At 38.1% G+C, this 21,440-nt stretch overlaps 2 protein-coding genes across 4 annotated transcripts in view; one reads left to right on the forward strand and one right to left on the reverse strand.

Annotated features, from left to right (window-relative positions):
• The window catches only part of LOC107755206 (apoptosis-stimulating of p53 protein 1-like), a gene marked incomplete at its 5' end in the record, with an annotated part of 16,013 nt that extends 6,158 nt beyond the window's left edge, over positions 1-9,855 (forward strand). The window contains 8 exons of the mRNA XM_016571925.1: positions 1,892-2,016; positions 2,100-2,580; positions 3,890-4,626; positions 6,548-6,685; positions 6,772-6,905; positions 7,010-7,176; positions 8,291-8,490; positions 8,844-9,855. Of these exons, the coding sequence (XP_016427411.1) occupies positions 1,892-2,016; positions 2,100-2,580; positions 3,890-4,626; positions 6,548-6,685; positions 6,772-6,905; positions 7,010-7,176; positions 8,291-8,490; positions 8,844-8,885 (2,024 nt within the window). The remainder of the gene's footprint in view (positions 1-1,891; positions 2,017-2,099; positions 2,581-3,889; positions 4,627-6,547; positions 6,686-6,771; positions 6,906-7,009; positions 7,177-8,290; positions 8,491-8,843) is intronic.
• Positions 9,856-12,294: 2,439 nt separating this feature from the next.
• Positions 12,295-17,398, reverse strand: LOC107755234 (creatine kinase B-type-like). 3 transcript variants are annotated; one of them, XM_016571951.1, is made up of 8 exons: positions 17,295-17,396; positions 16,310-16,520; positions 15,011-15,159; positions 14,796-14,928; positions 14,493-14,664; positions 13,050-13,173; positions 12,772-12,961; positions 12,295-12,698 (listed from the first exon to the last, which is right to left on the reverse strand). In XM_016571951.1, exons 2-8 carry the CDS (start codon positions 16,506-16,508, stop codon positions 12,520-12,522), a joined length of 1,146 nt encoding a protein of 381 aa, XP_016427437.1. In that variant the 5' UTR covers positions 16,509-16,520; positions 17,295-17,396; the 3' UTR covers positions 12,295-12,519. The 3 variants fall into 3 exon arrangements, with proteins under 3 accessions (XP_016427437.1, XP_016427439.1, XP_016427438.1); XM_016571953.1 differs by lacking the exon at positions 16,310-16,520 and having other exon boundaries at positions 12,520-12,698; positions 15,011-15,161; positions 17,295-17,398; XM_016571952.1 differs by lacking the exon at positions 17,295-17,396 and having other exon boundaries at positions 12,520-12,698; positions 15,011-15,161; positions 16,316-16,382.
• Positions 17,399-21,440: the final 4,042 nt, after the last annotated feature.

Here is a 21,440-nt window from a genome sequence, read left to right on the forward strand (position 1 = left end):
CAAATATTTTGACACATCTGTATTTCTCCCAACTGTTCAAGTTCACTTAAAACAAAACCAACTGCATTTACATGAATAGTCTCCAAGATGGGCATTTTGACATAACTTTTAGTGTAAGTGTGTAGCAATAACAGAAATTAAGAGAACTTAAGCGAAAGCGAACTCTGCATTCGCACACTGACTGAGAGGCACGTTCTGTGAGCGCGCTTTCGGTGTGTGAGCACAGAAACCCGTCGGCTTTCAAGTACTGGACAAGACTTAAAAACACATGCAAAATACTGAATATCACTTTTGTGATAATGCATTGAATCAGTGACATTTCCGTCAAATGTCCCTGGACTCGGACATATTTTCCGAGTCCGAAAGGCTCGAGTAAAAATGCATCCAAGTCCGTGACAAGTCCGAGTCCTTTAAAAAACTGTACTCGAGACCGGACTCGAGTACAAGTCAGAGTACCCCAACTCTAATATTGTAAAATTTAAAATGTATATAACTGTTTTCTATTTAAATATATTTTAACATGTACCGGTAATTATTTCTGTGATGGCAAAGCTGAAATTTCAGCAGCCATTTCTCCAGTTTTCAGTATCACATGATCCTTCAGAAATCATTCTGATGTGCTGATTTGGTGCTAAGAAACATTATTATTATTATTATTATTAACTGTTTTATACCACATTTTTCTGTGGAAACCATAATACTTTTTTCAGGTTTCATTAATTAATTTAATATTCAAAAGAGCAGCATTTATCTGAAATGGAAATATTTTGTAACATTGTAAAAGTCTTTACTTTTACCTTTTCAATTTAATATGTGCTTGTTGAATGAATATATTGATTTCTTTTAAAAAATCTTTGAAAGGTAGTAATTCCTAATGAAAAATGTATTAATCTAAAATTTCCAAATAATAAAATTTTCCACTGATCTCAGACTTTGGTCTCCAATGTATCTTGTTCTAAGCAAACTGAATATTGTTGTGGGTCTCTTACAGAGATTATTTAACTAACTTTGTTTAACTAAGCAGTAGGAGTAATTCTGTTAAAGTTCCTATCCACTTTTTAAAAATTGCAGAGTGGCAGTTTTCCAGTCAAAACATGGCTTAAGGCAGAAGTCAAAATTACACGTTTTTCATGAGCAACGGAACCTTAATGATATACTAGATCCCTCTGTCTGGCCAATTACATTCACCTTTGTTTATTTGCTCTTTACTGCAATTCAATACGAGTCAAAAGCTGCTGATCCTGTCTTTTGGGAGTATGCGTGTATATGATTGTGTGTGTAAGAATGTAATGAGGTAGATTGTGCGAGGTCTCATGAGTGAGAGTGAATGTGTGTGCTGGCATGAGAAACTCTACCCTGATAAGGTTCACTGGGCTCTCTACCTCTTCCTCTGTACATTTAAACTCACTAAATTACTGGCTCCATTTCATCATTCTCTAACATTCAGCTAACTTGTTGACTTAACACAAAATACACACACATAATAGACAGAGAAGTTAAGTCTGTAGAGTGGTGGCTCAGTCATTTTGCTTTAATCAGTCTTTCTCTTTGTTTGGCTTGAGTTTCATATGGACTGACTTTTAAGCTCTGTTGAAATCAAGATACCATGCAGTTGACTGAGCTTACAATTAAGGTAAAATATAGAAGTCATCTGAGCTGTTCTTGTAGATGTGAGGAGCCCCTCTCATTTCTATTCCAGACCAACTTGTTTTTCATACGCAAGACTGTTATACTTCATGTCTCCTAACTCAAGAACATACCTAGACATCTTTAGAAGTCATGTCTAGTATATTAGCAATGCAGTTCGTCACTGTTCTAATAATAAATGTGCTTGTGAGGGGTTCTGTTATGTCTGATCTTGTATTAATGCTTCCTTTCTTTCCATTTTCAGCAAATGATGCCGGTTGGCCCACCCTCAACAAGAGCAACACATCAGTCAAAGCACCTGACTGGAAGGAGTCTGGAACAGACACGACCATTAAAACAGCATCACCTGCAGGCACTCCTGGAGATAAGGTACGTCTAACTTAGACTCACGCACACAAATAAATTGCTGTCTTATAATTTTACCGTAATTTTACTGTCTGTTTTAAATTCAGGATTCCAGTCAAATGGGCTCAGCTCCTCCTCTCAATAAGCCCCAGCCTCCCCCATACGGAGCCCATACCAGCAACCACCCCCTCTCATCTGCCAACTCGGGTTCCACCAGCTCTTTGGACCGACGCAAGGATGTTCCTCTCAGACCGGTGCCCAGCCTACCCACCAACCCACTGCCGCAGCTGGCCTGGCCCCGTGTTCCCCCTGCACCCACCGGCTCTTCCTCTCAGCAGATCCAGCAGCGCATTTCTGTGCCCCCCAGTCCCACCATCCAGCCCAGTCCACCCTTTTTCCCCCCCAGTGAGAGGCCAGACCCTCCTCTGGCTGTAGCGGTAAGGCCGTTCATCCCAGATAAGGGCTCCAGACCGCAGTCACCCAGAAAAGGCCCAGCCACTATGAACTCAAGCTCCATCTACCATATGTACTTACAACAAGCAGCCCCCAAGAACTACCCTCTGAACATCAAGCCCGCAGTCAAAGCAGGTACACATCAGAAAATGATTTAATATTAAACTTCAAATTTCTACTTAACCTGACAGTATATGCTCGGTTAAAAAGAAGTTAAAAGAACCTTCAGTCTTTTGTTACAGGGAGTTCACATCAGGATTGGGTATTGATACAGATCTACAGTGTAAAATTATACAGGGGGACTTCTAACTTGATGCTTAGTAAAAATATTAGGTAACACTTTATTTTAAAGACCAATTCTCACTATTAACTAGTTGCTTATTAGCATGCATATTACTAGCATACTGGCTGTTTATAAGAACTTATAAAACTCATATTAATGCCTTATTCTGTATGACCTTATTCTAGATCCCTTAAATCTTCCCCAACAAAAACTTTAAAACTAAACTTAACAACTATGTTACTAACTATTAATAAGCAGTAAATTAGGAGTTTAATGAGGAAAAATTAATTGATATTTAATAATTAGTGAATATGTGTTCCCTAATCTAAAGTGTTGCCAAATATTATATTAATAAAATGTATATTCTTTGAAATATTTAAATTAATTATATAATAATTTATATTTAAAATGTTTACATAAAATTATAAATATATTTTTATATTTACTTTAATTGTAAATTAATGTACATTTTTATTTTAAAATATAATATTAATTAAAAATATATAATTCTATATTTATGTAATTACAAATATATAATTGTGAAACAAAAAAAGAAAATAACTGCAGTTCAACAGATAAAGTCCTCAACATAACCAGAAACAGCTCTGTAGATAACAAATGACGTCAGTTTTAAGTGTTTAAAACGGTTTATAATAATGTGTAAAATTGTTGTAAAATTATAAACTTAGAAAATTATAAATTAAAAAATAAACGCACGTGAAAACTATACTAGAGAAAAGGTCTGGATGCACCTATAAATAAATATGCATAAAGTAAAAAGTCGCTCTTGGGATTCTAAGAAAGTATTATTCATGCAGTAATAAAAGTTTTTACACAGGCAATGTTCATTTTGGACCCGTCTTGTGTTTTTAAAAAAAGCTAGATGCAGTGCGACAGAATGGAGCAGAATGCTGGTGTCTCTCAGCGCATTTTAACTTGACACAACGTCTTTAAAAATGCACCACTCACAGCAAGAAAGATTGAAAAAACAGCTAGAAACATTGCAGTGGTCAACAAGGCCCTTGTAGCAAAAATAATTGAAAACTGCACAGACATATGCAATAGAATGTACTATAGTATGTGAATGAAGTGGTTTATTTCTTAAGTGTGTTTTATTTGTGAGTGCAATGTAATTGACTATTTTGTTCTTTTTCTCTCCAGTATATGGTAAGCCAGTCCTGCCTCCCAGCTCTACTCCCCCCTCTCCCTTACTTTTTGGGGGCTCTGGGGCCTTTCCTGCCCTGCAGGGTCCAGGAGGAGACATGTTGGATGTTGAGCTGGACTTTGATGGTCAAATTATGGGTGTTCCTGAGCCACCCCCACCCAACGTAGACAACATCCCGCGACCTCTCAGCCCCACTAAACTCACACCCATGGTGCACTCCCCTATGCGCTACCAGAGCGATGCTGAGCTGGAGGCCTTGCGCAAGAAACTGGCCAATGCTCCACGACCGCTTAAGAAACGCAGCTCGATTACGGAACCAGAGGGTCCCAATGGGCCTAACATCCAGAAACTTCTCTATCAGCGGTTCAACACCCTGGCTGGAGGGATGGAAGGAGGAATGGGCGATGTGAGTGGAGGTGGAGGAGTGACTCCATTCTACCAGCCCTCCACGGCCACAGGTGAAATGCTCTTTGATGTAGACAATGGGAATCAACCTTCAGAAACACCCATCGTGCCCTCGGAGGGCTCTGTTGCTGAGGATGTTATCCCGCAAGGTGATGCCAATGATAATGAGCCCCCAGAGCAAGTGGCTGAGATGCTGACCCCTCCAGCACCAGAACCGTCAGAAGAGAATAACAATAATCCTGGAGAAACATTAGCAATTTTGCCAAGTCCTGTAGCTGAGGCCAACACACCTGAAGAAGCAGACACCTGTCCCTCATCCCAGCCCATGGTCAGTTTACTGATACACAGCCTCACACAAACTCAACCTTGTGTATGAATCCCAAGTTTCCTGCACTGCAGTTTTTGCCTTTTGGCAACATTTACTGTTTTAAATATAATAATAATCATCATCATTATTGCATAATAATATATTGTTATTTAGATATACTAATTGTAATATAGTGTATATATATTTATTTATTTATTTAATTAATTAATTTTGGAGACTTGAAATTGAAATCAGAATGCCACCTTTTTCTTATCTCTCAAATCTTCAATTATTACGTTAGTTATTTTTAATTGCTTTTGTGTGTGTGTGTGTGTGTGTGTGTGTAAAAACTACATTTAAAACCATTAGTAAAATATTTACTAACCCATTTCAAATTACAAATGAGAAAGTATGTGATTAAATTAAGATTTTTTTGTTTATGCCTATTTTGGTCACATCTTGTAGTTTTCTCATCATTCGGGTAACAACGCAAATGTAACAGACATACTACACTACTGTTCAAAAGTTTGGTGTCAGTAATAGAAAATAATACTTTTATTCAGCTAGGATACATTAAACTGAGGAATATTGGCAGTAAAGACATTTATAATGTTACAAAAGATTTCTATTTCAAATGAATGTTGTTCTTTTAAATGTTCTATTCATTAAAAAAAACTGGGGAAAAAATGTATCATGGTTAAGTTAATATGAATTAAGCAGCAAAACTATAATAATAAACGATTCTTGAGCAGCAAATCAGCATATTAGAATGATTTCTGAAGGATCATGTGACACTGAAGACTGAAGTAATGATGCTGAACATTCAGCTTTGCCATCACAGGAATAAATGACATTTTAAAAGAGATTGAAAAAGAAAAAAATATTGTAGTTTGTAGTAATAATTCACATTATTACTGTTAAGTAGGGGTGTAACGGTACACAAATATGACAGTTCGGTACGTACCTCGGTTTTAACGTCACGGTTCGGTATGATTTCGGTACAGCAGGGGGAAAAACTTTTTTTTTTTTTAAATGGTTTACTGAACAAGTTGCTCAGCTGTTCAAAAGTGTAGGGGTCTGTAAGATTTTTTACATGTTTTTAAAGAAGTCTCTTAAATTCACTAAGGCTGCATTTATTTGATCAAAAATACAGTAAAAACACTAGTTTATTCGCATTAAAACTAGTAGTACAGAGGAAGGAATGATCACGTTCACTCTCGCTCCGCTCTGCACAAATCTGCAGGGCGTCACGGCTCAGACACCGGAACCGGAGCTGATCGCAGCCGCTCTAGTTAGTGCTTGTGTTGGGATTACGTTTCTGAACAGTCCCAGAAGCGGCTCTCCAAGGCGTTTATACAGCGATCTGTCATGCCACATCAAAGACTGTCAAAACGCCATTTATTATTTGAATTTCCGGAGAAAAAAAAAAAAAACTGTATTCGTTCGGTTCACATGCGTACCGAACCGAAAGACCCGTACCGAAACGGTTCGGTATGAATACGTGTACCATTACACCCTTACTGTTAAGCCTTCTTTCAAAAACATGAAAAAATTCACCCCACACTTTTGAACGTGGTGTAAGTGTGCTACATCGTCTATGTCCAAATACACTCATTTCGACAGCAGTATAAATATATGAAATGTCACTTGTGTTCACATTTGCCTTTCTAGTTTCCATCTCCTCTCACAATGACAATTGCTCTCATTTGCTGTATCAGAAAGCCACATTAAGTTTTACAATAAGGCCTTGTTAATGTGTTTACATCATTAGTAGTTGATATAGGTTAGATACACCAGATATCTACAACAGTGTCTGAACAAACAATTTAGATTATATTGCTTCCAACAGTGTGGAGGATGATCAGTCCTAAAGAGCAGATTTGAAAAGCAAATCAGATTTTGTGCTGTGTGAACAAAGCCTAATGGTCCATGTCCTCAACAGGGCAAACGCACGAACCTAAAGAAACCCGACTCGGAGCGGACGGGTCACGGCCTTAGAGTGAAGTTCAACCCACTCGCTCTGCTGCTGGATGCCTCACTGGAGGGCGAGTTTGACCATGTACAAAGGATAATCTATGAGGTATGCCATGTGAACACACTTTACACACTGCTTTATTTTGCCCTTTTTAATGAACAAATTCTTATTTAATTCCTCTCATTTTAAAGGTTGACAATCCCAGCACCCCTAATGATGAGGGCATCACACCCCTCCATAACGCAGTGTGTGCCGGACACCACCACATCGTCAAGTTCCTGCTGGACTTTGGTGTTAATGTGAATGCAGCTGACAGTGATGGCTGGTGAGGACACTTTGATGGGTCTGTCAGTGTGAAAGAGATTGATCAGTCTGTTCAAACTAACAGGTGTTGAGTAGACACCCACTGATGTGTGTTTGTGTGTGTAGGACGCCCTTGCATTGTGCCGCCTCCTGTAACAGCGTGCACCTGTGTAAGATACTGGTGGAGTCTGGTGCTGCCATCTTTGCCACCACTATCAGCGATGTAGAGACGGCAGCAGACAAATGTGAGGAGATGGAGGAGGGTTACATACAGTGCTCACAGTTTCTCTATGGTAAGAGTGCCTTTTCCTCAGAATGATTTTGTGCTCTCATACCATCCATTTTGAGAACTCTGTTGAATCTAATGTGAAAGTGGAGGCAGTTTTAGGATCAAATCTAAATGCAAGTTACTCTACAAAAGATTGAGAGTCTTAAGTCTCAGTTTAGGAAAATCTCTGTATAAGATGACAATATCAAACCAAAAAAGAACTAAAATGCTTTTTTACAAACACAAATAAAGCTACAAATGAATAAAAGGCTACATATACAGATAACTTCACTTTGATATTTAGTGATATTATAGTTTTTTTGTATAAATGTCATTGAACGTTTTTGCCAAGTTCTCATTATATTTACACTGCTTTAACCAGCAGATGTCCTCAGAGTACAGAGTTTAGAGCACTTAGAATTGGGAATCACCTGATTCAAAAATTTAAAAAGCCTCACTTTTTTCATCACTACTTGCCCATTGTCCAGCTTTTAGTCGTAATCAATGTAAGAATTCTCCAGAAATCCCATTAACATATCAAGAACACTACCATTCAAAAGTTTTGAGTCCGTGTATATATATATATATATATATATATTAAAGAAATGCATTTATTCAGCAAGGACACATTAAATTTATAAAAAGTGACAGTAAAGACAGTTTTACAAAAGATTTCTATTCTTTCTATTCTGAAAAAAGTATCAGATTTTCTACATAAATATCAAGTAGCACAACTGTTTTCACTGATAATAAGAAATGTTTCTTGAGCATCAAATCAGCGTATTAGAATGATTTCTGAAGGATCATGTGACACTGAAGACTGGAGTTTAAAATTCAGCTTTACCATCGCAGGAATAAATTGCATTTAAAAATATATTAAGATAGAAAACATTTATTTTAATCTTTAATAATATTTTACTATATTTGTGATCAGATAAATGCAGACATGGTGAGATTCTTTTATAAATATTTTTTAAAATCTTACAGACCCTAAACTTTTAAAAAGTAATAAAATAAATAGTATTTCTCAGTACTCACCAGTATAATTAGATGTCATTGTTTTTTTGTGTGGTGCATATGTTAATGCTGTAATATCATACTGAATGAGATATTACCTTGCCTTCTCTCTGTGTTTACAGGTGTGCAGGAGAAGTTGGGAGTGATGAATAAGGGAGTTGTGTACGCGCTGTGGGAGTATGAGGCTCAGAGCACAGATGAGCTTTCCTTTCAGGAGGGTGATGCCATTACTGTCCTACGCAGGAAGGACGATACCGAGACAGAGTGGTGGTGGAGTAAACTCAATGACAAAGAGGGCTATGTGCCACGGAACCTATTAGGGGTAGGTGCACACACGGGATATAGCAGTAGAGTATCTTTTATTTACTCCTATGATGCAAACCTGAAGTTTCAGCAGCCATTACTCTATTTTCAGTTTCACATGATCCTTCAGAAATGATTCTAATATGATGATTTGCTGCTCAAGAAACATTTCTTATTATTATCAGTTGTGCTGCTAAATATTTTTGTGGAAACCGTAAAGGTTTATTGATGAATAACAAGTTCAAAAGAACGGCATTTATTTGAAATAGAAATATTTTGTAACAATATAAATATCTTTCACTTTTGATCAGTGTAATGAATCCTTCTTGAATATATATTTTTAAATTATTTTTATTATTTGATTCTCTGTAGCTTTACCGCAGAATAAAACCATGTCAGAGGTCTCTGGCGTAACTCTCTCGTGGGTGACCGACCGGACTGATGTCTCGAGGTGTTGAACCTCCGTCTTTCACCTCTATGTGCCACTTGGACCACAGAAGGGCTGAAGCTGCTAAACCCTGAACCTGGAGGCACTATTAACCGCACTACTCAAACACACTCTCCAGCGAGCACCAGGCCAAACAAGCAGCCTCAGGTTTCTCTGTCTGCCCCCATCAGCTCAGCCACCAGGCCTCCGTATCTCCCACTCCACTCCTCGCACGCTCTCTTGTATCCATGTTAAATGTATTATAGCTGTACATCACACTTTGGGGATCAAGCACTAATCACTGACACGAGCTTTTCTCTATTTGTAGTTGCTTACCCATGATGCTTTGCAGAGAAGACCAAGGCAGGCTGTGCTCTTTGTCAGAGAGAGAGATTCTCTATACTTGGAATTGAACTGGATGAATGAGAGCTGAGGTTATGTAAGCTTAAAACAAAGGACTTGTGTGTGAATTTTATAGCTTATATCTACAAAAACGAGTGTATAAACTGGAAGTATATGAGAGCAGAGAACAAAATATAAATAGTTTGCGATTATTCTGATCTATGACTGAGGAATCCAATAAACTGATGGGCATGTATATGATTCATAAAGGTGCATATAAGTGAAAGTGTATGTGTTGCGTATGGGATTTATGTATGAGTGTAATATTTTTTTTTCACTGCAGTGAGCATCATACAGAAGAGTGAAGTGCTGAGAAGAGTTTTTCACAGCATAAGAGTGTTTTGAAGAGTGTGTGTGTGTGTGTGTGAAGTGTTAGAAAGATTGAGATGAACCATCAGAACCATCATTTATGAAATCAGTAAGTATTTAGCTTACGGTGATTGACACTATACGTTTTTGTCAGTTTGTTGTCTGTAGAGGGTTTGGCTAGAGTTCCATGGCTCTGATGAATTAAGCTGAAAATTTTCTCTGCATTTACATTTATTTTAAACTTTTTTGTTTTTAAAAGTTTCTTTATATTATACCAGCCCATTCTACTCCACTCCAGTTTTTAGTCATGTGAAATTATTTTTATAATCTGCCGTTAAGGCAGTGAAGAGCTTTATTGTGGAGTTTAACCTTGTAAATACTGTGATGAGGACAGTATTTTTTTTTCACTGCAGTGAGCATCATACAGAAGAGTGAAGTGCTGAGAAGAGTTTTTCACAGCATAAGAGTGTTTTGAAGAGTGTGTGTGTGTGTGTGTGAAGTGTTAGAAAGATTGAGATGAACCATCAGAACCACTGATGGGCATGTATATGATTCATAAAGGTGCATATAAGTGAAAGTGTATGTGTTGCGTATGGGATTTATGTATGAGTGTAAATTTTTTTTTTTTCACTGCAGTGAGCATCATACAGAAGTGTGAAGTGCTGAGAAGAGTTTTTCACAGCATAAGAGTGTTTTGAAGAGTGTGTGTGTGAAGTGTTAGAAAGATTGAGATGAACCATCAGAACCATCATTTATGAAATCAGTAAGTATTTAGCTTACGGTGATTGACACTATACGTTTTTGTCAGTTTGTTGTCTGTAGAGGGTTTGGCTAGAGTTCCATGGCTCTGATGAATTAAGCTGAAAATTTTCTCTGCATTTACATTTATTTTAAACTTTTTTGTTTTGTTTTTAAAAGTTTCTTTATATTATACCAGCCCATTCCACTCCACTCCAGTTTTTAGTCATGTGAATTGATTTTTATAATCTGCCGTTAAGGCAGTGAAGAGCTTTATTGTGGAGTTTAACCTTGTAAATACTGTGATGAGGACAGGAGAGGAGACCTGCTTGACTCGATGCTGTTCGACTAAACTGCCCGTGTGGGCTTCTGTGAAATACAGTGACTCGCACCTTGTGTTCTATACATGACAACATAAAAAGAAATGAGTCGTAGCAAGAAATCGTGTCACTTTGTGTTATGCTCATTGCTCAGTCTCTCCCTCTCTGCTTTTGCTTTGGAAATCGATTTTTGAATCCAGTTTTATGCTTTTTAGTGGCCTAAAACAGCCAACGTTGTAGTCGTATCTGGTTGCTAGAAGCAACACCCATTGACAGCTGATGGAAAGTATATATTGAGGTAAGATGAGAAGTTCTTTAGCTGAAAATAAAGCACTATATTTGGGGCACAACAAATTCAGCCCTGTACTCAAATGCAACTAATGACACTAGTTCCATCATTACTATAGAGTTCAGTGGAACTTGCTGCAACCAATGCTTAGGGGGAACGCACCCCAGATCTCATACTGAGTGTGGGAGGAGTAACCACATCATGCTGGAGATCTACCAACTGAAGAGTTCCGTTTCAATGCTTATCCGTCTGTAATTATCAAGTGCTCCTGAATGTTAATTCAGCCCGGATAATTTTGACCCGGATGTTCTTTCATTAGGTGTAATAAGGTTCGAAATAATAGTTTGACTTAATATTATTCAGTGTATTTTAAATTAAATAGCTAAATATTTGTTATTCAGCTTAAAAAACATATATATTGATGGTGGCTGAACTTGTATTGATGTCATATGGTGCATGTTACTTTTCTCTGCGCTGTCATAGTCTGGCCAACCATAGTAGTTTGTTTTAACTATAATTTTATAGAGATTGAGACGTTTTTCAATGTTGGTGTTACCCAACTACCTAAGATAGTATATGCAACTAAAATATCGAAGAGTTTACCTTCGTTGTTCAAACGTCTCCGAAACAAAATTATATTTCCTTCTTTCAGCGTTGACTAAACCTGTCGTATACGGGAAGACTACTGTAATGAATGCTTGTAAAGTAAGCTGCATTCATGGTTTCCGCAAAATGGTTCTCAATTTAGAACAAAGCCAGCATTAAAAACGACCAAAACAAGCGCAATAAAGATACAAGTATAGTTCTTTTGGATTAATCTCCCATTATGGACACTAGGTGGCAGTACAAGACCGTTTTGACAGCAACCTAAAAGGGTGGAATTTTTTTTCCAAAACCTATGCTTTTTATAAATGCAAAGAAAAATAATTAAAAGTGGAAGTAAATAAAGCCTAGAATACTTAAAATGCAAAGAGAGCTACTGTCTCTTGAAAAAAAAAAAAAAAAAAAAAAAAAAAAATAAAGCTAAAAACAAAGGGCCTGTTTGTGAGCCTTTAATTTCTCTAAAGCAAATAATGACCTCCTTAGTCTACCTATAAAATGACCTTAAAGTGCTGGGATTATCCTACACGTTACAAACACCACCAAATTAAAAACATTTAACAGGTCTGTAAATACAAACTAAACCTCCGAAATAACGCTAGAACACCACCTAAACAACAGTGCCTTTGTTTCTGGCATCTGGACACATGCAGAATCAAAGTAAATGAGGTGATGGATTGAAAACTACAGCAAACTAAATTTAGTTGATCTTTTAACAATAACACATGCACAAGAAACTCCATGGGCCAAAGAGACTTTATTTCTGGTGTTAAGCTCCATCTTCAACATTGCAGGAAGTTTGAGATACAAAATCCTTCACACTGATGGAAGACTCGTCTAACTTTAGTGCCACTACCGTTTGGGTGGAGTGTATGTTCCTTGACGTAGTTAAGATTATTGGTACTGGAGGAAAGGAGGACTGGTGGAGGCAGGGAAGGAGTTAAGTTAGGAGTCACGAAGTGTTCACTTCTGCTCAGGCATAAGGTCACCAATTGACTGGCCTGCCTCCAGGCGTTTCTCAATCTCTATAAGCAGCTTAACTCCATCCACTACCATCTGAACCAGCTCAACCTCAGAGAAGCCCAGACGGTCTGCATTGGAGATGTCAAAGACACCGCCTACTGCAGCAGTGTCAACTCCACCTGGAGACAAGAGCAAGTTTAGTACTGCAGATTACATCCGGTACATGTAACAGAACTGCAGGTGAACATGTACCTGTTCCACGCTTTTGGAGCCTCAGTCGCTTGAGGATCTCGCCAAACTTCTCATGCTTGCTGAGGTTAGGAAGTTTGACATGAACGCCACCACGCAACCCTGTGCCCAGGTTGGAGGGGCAGGTTAGGACGTAGCCCAAGTGCTCGTTCCACATGAACTCGTGGCCCTTCTCTTTAAACAACTCCTCAATCTGCAGGACAAACAAGTTAGGATTTAACAACATGCCAACACTGGAGATGCTGGCAATGCTGAAGAGCTCGGATTGATTAAAAACCAACCTTTGTGAGGCCTGTGCAGAAGCGATTGAAGACTTCCTTCATGTTGCCACCTTTCTGCATGGAAATAACGCGAAGGTGGTCTTCCTCATTCACCCAGACCAGGAATGTCTTGTTGTCGTTGTGCCTATAAAGCATTATGAAGAATCATATTTTAGTCATTTAAAACAAAGACTATAGAATACCCAAGACGTGTCACTCCTATAGTTTTGAATGGGGAAAAATGCAACGCTCAATATGGCCGCTCTATCAAACGAAGCCCCGCCTTCTGAGCAAAAGAGCCAATCGCTAATCGTAAGGTCAGCGCGTCACTGCAGCTGCTGTTAGAAGTCCCGGTTGCTATAGAAACCATCAACACTCTGAGACATGCGGTTAGGACTGCGCATGCGCACTGGCTGATCTAGCCTGAAAAATAAGCTTTTTATAACGCTATTTGAGCAAAATAAACATGATACAGCTGTTGTCAGATTTTATAGGTGATTTCAAATATGAAATTTAATCGTAAGCCTGGAGACCAGTTTTGGAGAATTTGATGTTTCCCCATTCAAAGAGATCGGAGCTGCACTTGCTTGCCCGAGAGGCGTTTCAAAGATGGCCGCTGAGTGACGTGACCTGCCTTAAAAGGGACTTTGTTTAAAATATACTAGTCAACATTTAAAGTGGATCAAAACCTTTCATCAAAGTTGTCCTAAAACCAAAATGCGTTCTTGTCTTAGGACAACTTTGATTAACTTTTGATGCACTTCAAATGTTCACTGTACTATATCATATCAATCTCTATATTTTTCTTATCTTAGCACCAAATTTTTCATGTCGAGTTGAAATCACTCGATAAATTGTTGTTAGTAATAAATGAATAAAGCAAAAAACAAATAATCTTTATACTGGACAAACAAATCAATTCTTTAATGTTATATTATATTAAGATGGCACCCAAACGTATCCATTTTCTAATATAAAATACACATTTTATAATAAAACATAATACAAACCATAATATATTAGCACCAACATGGATGTTTTCTTATCAGTTAATCTTACTCCAAAATAAAACATTAAATTAAAAAAAAAATGAAATTATAAAAACCTACTACAAAACCAATCATTTTAATAAAGGGTAAATGAAAAAGAGAAAATGTATATAATTTTATAATATATTAAAGATAGTACCTAAATGCATACAATAAATATAAAAAGGTACAAAATACCAACATTACTTTTCATATCAAGCTGGAATTATCCATTAAAAACATTATTATTATTATTAGTAGTAGTAGTAGTAGTAATCTCCATATAAGAAATAAATTTATATAATAATAATAATAATAATAAATCATCCAAGTATTAAGAAGATGGCACTTAAATGTATCCATTTAGTAAGGAAAACTTCAATATTCCTTTTAATGCAAAGAAGAGTAATGGACCCAAAAGGCCGGTCTCACTCACCAGATCCCTCTGGCATCGGGCCAGTCACGGGCCATCCCAGAGGCCAGCAGCAGTGGGGACACAGGCTTATCAAATAGGAAGTGGTCATCAATCAGCTGCTGCTGCTCCTCCTCTGTCATGTCCTTGAGGGCATAGTACTTTCCTTTAAGATCGCCATCAAGGACTCCCAAAGCTGTGAAAACCACAACACAACTGCATCATTACAGAGTGGATGCTTCAATCACTCGTTTCCACCCACACCTCTTGAACGACCAATTATGAATCATGTGCATCCTATGAAAACAGATGCCAAGACGAGCTCACCCTCAACGGACAGACCCTCGATGGCCCGTCTCTCCCCACGGCTGCAGTGAGGAGGGAGGCAGAAGCTACGGATGCTCCTGCCAGTTCGCACTCTGGAGCTCAGGACGTAGTTGGGGTCAAGGTCGTCCCCACCCTATTAAAAGCACCACCAAATTAACAGGATACTATTTTAAAATGTTAAACCCAATTAGATGCACCAGACAGTCGCGGTGTACCTGGAGGTTGTCTGGGTTCAGGTCAGTCTTGTGTTTGTCTGTGGGTTTGTATCCCCCGTGGCGGTCCTCAATGATGGGGTCCAGGAGATCTTTGAACACTTCATACGTCTCCTCATCTCCAGCAACGCAGCCCACCGTCATGATGAATGACCTGGAACACAAAAGATCAGCATGGTGGTGACAATTTTTGGAAACTTTTCACACCAACAGCAAACACATTGTCACAGGCAAAGGCTTAATATAGCCACACATCATGTTTATTATCGCATGGTTGGTCTTGCAGAAATCATGAGATTCAAGAAGACAATAACTCTTTTGTTGGACTTCACACATATAACACCTTAGGGGCCGTTCACATATGCGTCTTTTGTATAATAATAATAATAATAACAACAACAACAACAACAACAACTTGCATTAGCCATCAGGTGGCATGAGGAAGCAGCAAAGGACGCAAATCAAGGATGCAAATCAGAATGTTAGTACAATAGAGTGCAACTAGGTTCAGTGTCTCTTCGTTTGACACAACAGGCCCAAGAAAGCATTGAATATTACGTACGTACTAAATGTACGTTTTTTGAACGCACTAAGCCCAAATGTGCAAGAGTATCTGGACTCCATAGAGATTCAGAACTGATATTCAAGCTTATATCTGTCCTGCTTTTAACAATTAAGCTATGCACTTATCACATCACGATGAATGTTGTCATTCAAAATTTTGCCCATTACACAAATTGTTTAATGCATTACTAGTAAAGTATTTAGAAACCCACTGAATTATGCCTATTATTAGCAAACTGCATCATTACAGCACAGCCAGGAATCATGATTTTACCTGCTCAATTTCTATTTCAAAGACCAGCCAACTAGAAATATATTAAAGCCATTTCATCTTCAAAGAGCTTGAAAGTGTAGCCTGTGCCGCCTTTTTAATTTACTTTGATAACTAATAATGAAAAGCACCAATTATATGTACTATATTGTAGTCTGAAAATTGCATTTGTTCGTTATTCATGGTAGATTTGTGACAGCTTGGCGATTAAAAATAAATAAATAAAACTTGCTAGTTGGCTGCAGGTGCTATTAGGTGGAGGGACATTCTCATTCTAGAGTAATGTTATATGATTGGTAGTGCATGATGAGTCATCACATTTTTGGACACTTTCCTCCCACTTTTCTAACACATATGGATTACAAGCCGCAAAACTCAAATTTGCAAATCAAATCCTTCGACATTTGGTCACCCTGCACCCAAGCGCCGGCTGAAACAATGGTACTCTGGCATTCTGAAGACGGGTCGTTTACCTGGGTTGTCCACCCCGGTTTGAATGACGTCATCCACGGTAAATCCGCTGGAGGTCTGTTTGTCCCGAAGGTTTGCGTACATCTCGAGCGTCAGCACCTTCGCCATGTGGTTGTTGTGCTCGCTGAGGTCGGGATACTCCTGCTCAGCGGTGAAGTTCATCTTCAGCTGATTGTGAGTGTTACCGAAAGGCATGGTTGCGTCTACCTGGTGCAAATGTTTGGAAACAAGGAATTTTAATTAAAGGCGAATTCAAATCCGATTCGAGCACAAGGAAGGACAAAGCCAGCCCCTCAGCTGCATTAATAATGACGTAACAGCATTAAAGCGCATTTTCTAAAACGGAGGAATTCGTTTAAATTCGCTTGAACCGTTACAGCAACAAACGGTCGTAGTATGACGACAAATGTGCTCGGTGACGTGTTATGTCATGCAGGGCAGTAAATATGATGGAATGTGGAGCGCGCGTCCGATAAATGACGCGTCATTAATGCATTCAAATGCATGCAGATATTGCACGTCATGTAATGCCTTCTGTGCATTACGAAGGTCTTGTATGGGAATCATTTATTACTCTTTGAAGCATGCGAATGCGTAATGCGCAACGTCTCCAAAGACCTTGCAGAGAAGGAGGCTGACTGCAAGGTCGTTGCTGATGTTTGGGACAAAAGCACATTGTCATGCACGCATCCGCATTCTTTTGGCCGGCATACCATTTAAAGCGTTTAAATTGACATTACTATGCTCTCTACACGTTTAAAGAGTTTAGGAAAACATAAACGGCGCATTGCAAATTGCCAGCAGAGCTTAAATACGCGACGACCCTTTGAATATCGAAGCATTCCTGATCATACTTTAATCATTAATATAGCCCACAAATGTATGTTTTTGTAAATTGATCTGGCAGCGTTATCACGTCATATTTTCTGAATATTATAATAATAAAGGCTTGATTTGAATGATCTCAAACAAAATCCATACCTTACACTGATTTTCTTTGGGGAAGCGTTATTAATCCTTCCTAAAGTCCACCAGAACCCACACAAGACTGATAATGGTGTCCAGAAATAAGCGGCTTTGTTGGGGTTTTATAGCAAGCCCGAGCTCTCCTCTGATTGGACGCTATTTGAGTCCATTCATTCTATTGGACAATCACATCCACAGCATCCAGTATTTGCTTACATTGGTCACATGATGTTTTTCCTTGACGGCTCTCCTTGTCATGATTGACAACAAAATTGAACAATGTGGAGTTCGATCACATGCTTTTATCAGACTCTTGTCTAGCATCTTAACAACTGCGTGATCATAAAAATGTCTAACCTGTACCTACGAACTGAGTCCCAAATATAAGCTAGGTTTTTAAAGTAAGCCAGTTAAATTTATTTAGCCTATTATTTTTTTTATTAAGAGAATCAACTTATATTAGTAGGCTACATTATAAAATGCTTATCAGATTGTGTGAGTATTTATTTATTTATTGCTATAGTCTTCTTCACAGACCCCCTGGAAAACTCTGAGGGACCCCATAATCTGGTTTATTGTTCTGGCTGAATAAATTATGCCACACTGTTTTAAAGTCTTTCTAACTGTCTGTCTGTTTGTGTTTGTGTTTGTTTAGCTTTTAATATACATCACCATAATGCACCATTACTATGATGTAGTGTTGAAGTGAATGAATTTTGGTTAGCATTTATTGCTGGTTTCATGTTGTCGTCTTGTAGATTGCTTTATGAAGCAGATCAGTGTTTATATGCTTCTGTCTCCTTTTAAGCATTCTCCAATTTTGCTCTGTTACATGATACATTTGGCAGTATCTGTATGCAAATGAATATGAATTAACAAAATGCTTTAGTCTCTAAACAAAGTCATCAGTCTGCTGTGCTTTAGATTTCAGTGTAACTCAACCCTAAATCTAATCTTTCAGTAACATAATATTCTGTTCAGTTCATTGTATCATTGGTATATTGTTTATACACTATTTTTTGTTAAAATAAACTTTTGTTCAGCAAGGACTCATTAAATTGATCAGAAATTACAGTAAAGACATTTATAATGTGTTATATTTGTAATATACACTGAAGACTGGAGTAATGGCTGCTGAAAATTAAGCGTTGCCATCACAGTAATAAATTACTTTTTAATATATTAAAATGGAAAATGTTAAATGTATTAATATTTTACAATAGTACTGTTTTTACTGTAATTTTAATCAAATAAATTAAGTAATGGTCAGCATAAGATACTTCTTTCAAAAATGTAAAAAAAAAAAAAAATCTTACTGACCCCACTCTTTTAAACAATAGTGTATGTTATCTACCCTATGGTATTGTGTAAGGATTTTGCATGGAAATGTCACCATAATTTGGACCTTTGCTGCTTTTTTAGACAGACTTTGCTTCAGTCTTCTCTATATATTGCTAATGATAACCTTCTGGATTTCCTGGATTTAAGGGACCACCTGCTGTGAAGGAAATTATATACTGCTCCTGTAAGTGTGAGGTTGTTGCCATTGTGAGTCTGAGCTGTGTTTTTACTAGAGTCACAGCTTTAACTATAGACTCCTGTGTACAGTAAGCTCACCTAGGAGCTTAACCATGGGCTCATGGAGAGACGTCCATGCTGAGAAGATAATGCCATCTCCACAGCGCTTGACTTCTAGTGTAGTTCAATGCTGTTAGTGCTGCTTTGTCAGAAATCACAGAACGTACTGCTGTTTGTGTCATGTTAACCTGTATCTTTCCGTTTGTCTGAAGTAGGCTATCCCAGAAGGCCAAGCCCGACCACACCCCTTTTTTTGTGAACGACTGAATGCTTTACTGAAGGTAGGACACACATTCACATTTCATGATGTCTAGTTTTCAACTTAGCATTAGCATTAGCATAACAAATGGTATGCTGGCAAATGAAGGCACTGTGAAATTTTCTTTTAATTCTTTTACAAAGAAAGTTTGATTTGAGAAAGAGAGAACGTGTCTCCAAATGAAGCCTAAGTCTGCATCTGATGAGTATTCATGATGGCAGTGTTTCCCCCCCTCAACCCTGTGGACTGTTTTTTCTCCCCGGTTCAGGGAGTGCACCGTAGTGTGCAGCAATCACATTTTGACCGGGTGAGACAAACGCTGATGTCATGGAGGGTCTAGGGCAGAATATTTTGCCTTTAGCTTGCTCGTTTTTATAGATACAAAGCATTGAGCAGAATACTGATGGTCGAAAACAACACCGCATGTATGCTAAAGCAGAACAAAAGAGCAGCTATAATGGCATGTCATGCTAATTGTCGCCTTGAGAAGCTCACAAAGCACTACTAGAATAATGAAGTCCTTTTCTCAGATAATTTTATCTTACACAGAAGGCTAACAGCCTACAAAGTCTCTCCCCATCCGCATTGTCTGTCAAGCCCTCCTGACCGGGAGCTGTCAAAATCACCCCTTCCCTCTCATTTGCATCGCTCTTGAGAGCATTTAATCCGTTCTTTCTCTCCTCCTCCTCTTCCTCAGTCACCTCTCTGAAGCTCTGTGTAGAGGCCAAATCAGCGCTATTTAATGATCACAGACAGGAGACCAAAAATTATTCAAATGTATTTAAATCTATTACTTATTCAAAACTCCTTTGGAAGGGGATTTTAATATAACCGCACCTCAGTGCTAAGCTTTTGTACACTACCATTCAAAACTTTGAGGTCAGTAAAATTTTAAAAGGAAATTAATATTTAGCAAGAACACAAAGACATTTATTATGTAACAAATCTTGAAAAAAATGTATCATGGTTTCCACAAAAATGTTAGGCTTCCCAGTTGTTTTCAATATTGATAATAGTGTAGCGTCTGGACCAATCAAACACACAATATATATTTTGTTAGCTATATTTAACTAATACTCTGTAACACCCCTCAGTTAACAAGCCATATGAGGACCTATGGACCTTTGCCATCACAGGAATGAATTACATTTTAAAATATATTCAAATATGAAACGTTTATTTTAAATTGTAATAATATTACACAGTATTACTCAGGGTTCCTGTGGGTCCTTAAAAAGTCTTAAATGTAGTTGTATCAAAGTTAAGACCATAAAAAGTCTTAAATTGTTTAAGAAAGTCTTAAATTGTATAAGAAAGTCTTAATTATGATTTCAAGAAAATTTGAGGACAGAGAGACCAGAATTGCGATATGGCTTAATGTGATGATTAAACTTCAAAAGGCTATGATTCATTAAAGGGATAGTTCACCCAAAACTGAAAATTCTGTCATTAATTACTCACCCTCATGTCGTTCCAAACCTGTAAGACCTTCTTTCATCTTCGGAACACAAATTAAGATATTTATGCATTCTGACAGCTCTCTGACCCTCCCATAGACAGCAAGGGTCCTTACACGATCAACATCCAGAGACGTAGCAAGGAGATTGGTAAAATAGTCCATGTGACATCAGGGGTTCAGCCATAATTTTACGAAGCTACGAGAATACTTTTTGTACGCAAAAGAAAAAAAAACAAGTTCGGAGCAAACCCATCCCTTCCATAAACCTACTCTGCTCTGATTGGTCAGCTGGTCAAGCCTGTTGTGGTTGGCACAGAGAGGATTCCTTGAGCAAGTTAGCAGCGCTCCCATTGACAAAGCACCTTTACACAAAACAATAATATAGTGCTCCAATCCGTTCTTATAATAATGACATAAAATACAAAAACACTTATGCAAGCGAATTCCCACAGCTAAAGTTTAGCTGCTAAACTGTGAACACTTAAAACAATAATAGTGGATACGTTAGCCGAGTGCTAACGTGACTAAAATAACGACTTTATTCAACAATTCGTCTCCTATGCGTCACCGTAGCACCATTTTGGAGAGTATCCGTGTGGTGCGGCTGACACAGAATAGCATACGCTGTTTACGTCCAGCGGATACTCTCCAAAATGGTGCTACAGGGTGACGCGGAGGAGACGAATTGTTGAATAAAGTTGTTTTTTTTTGCGCACAAAAAGTATTCTCGTAGCTTCGTAAAATTATGGCTGAACCCCTGATGTCACATGGACTATTTTACCAATCTCCTTGCTACGTCTCTGGATGTTGATCGTGTAAGGACCCTTGCTGTCTATGGGAGGGTCAGAGAGCTGTCAGAATGCAT

The sequence above is a fragment of the Sinocyclocheilus rhinocerous genome, unplaced genomic scaffold, assembly GCF_001515625.1.
Source record: "Sinocyclocheilus rhinocerous isolate Xijiao unplaced genomic scaffold, SAMN03320098_v1.1 scaffold562, whole genome shotgun sequence".
NCBI lineage: Eukaryota > Metazoa > Chordata > Actinopteri > Cypriniformes > Cyprinidae > Sinocyclocheilus > Sinocyclocheilus rhinocerous.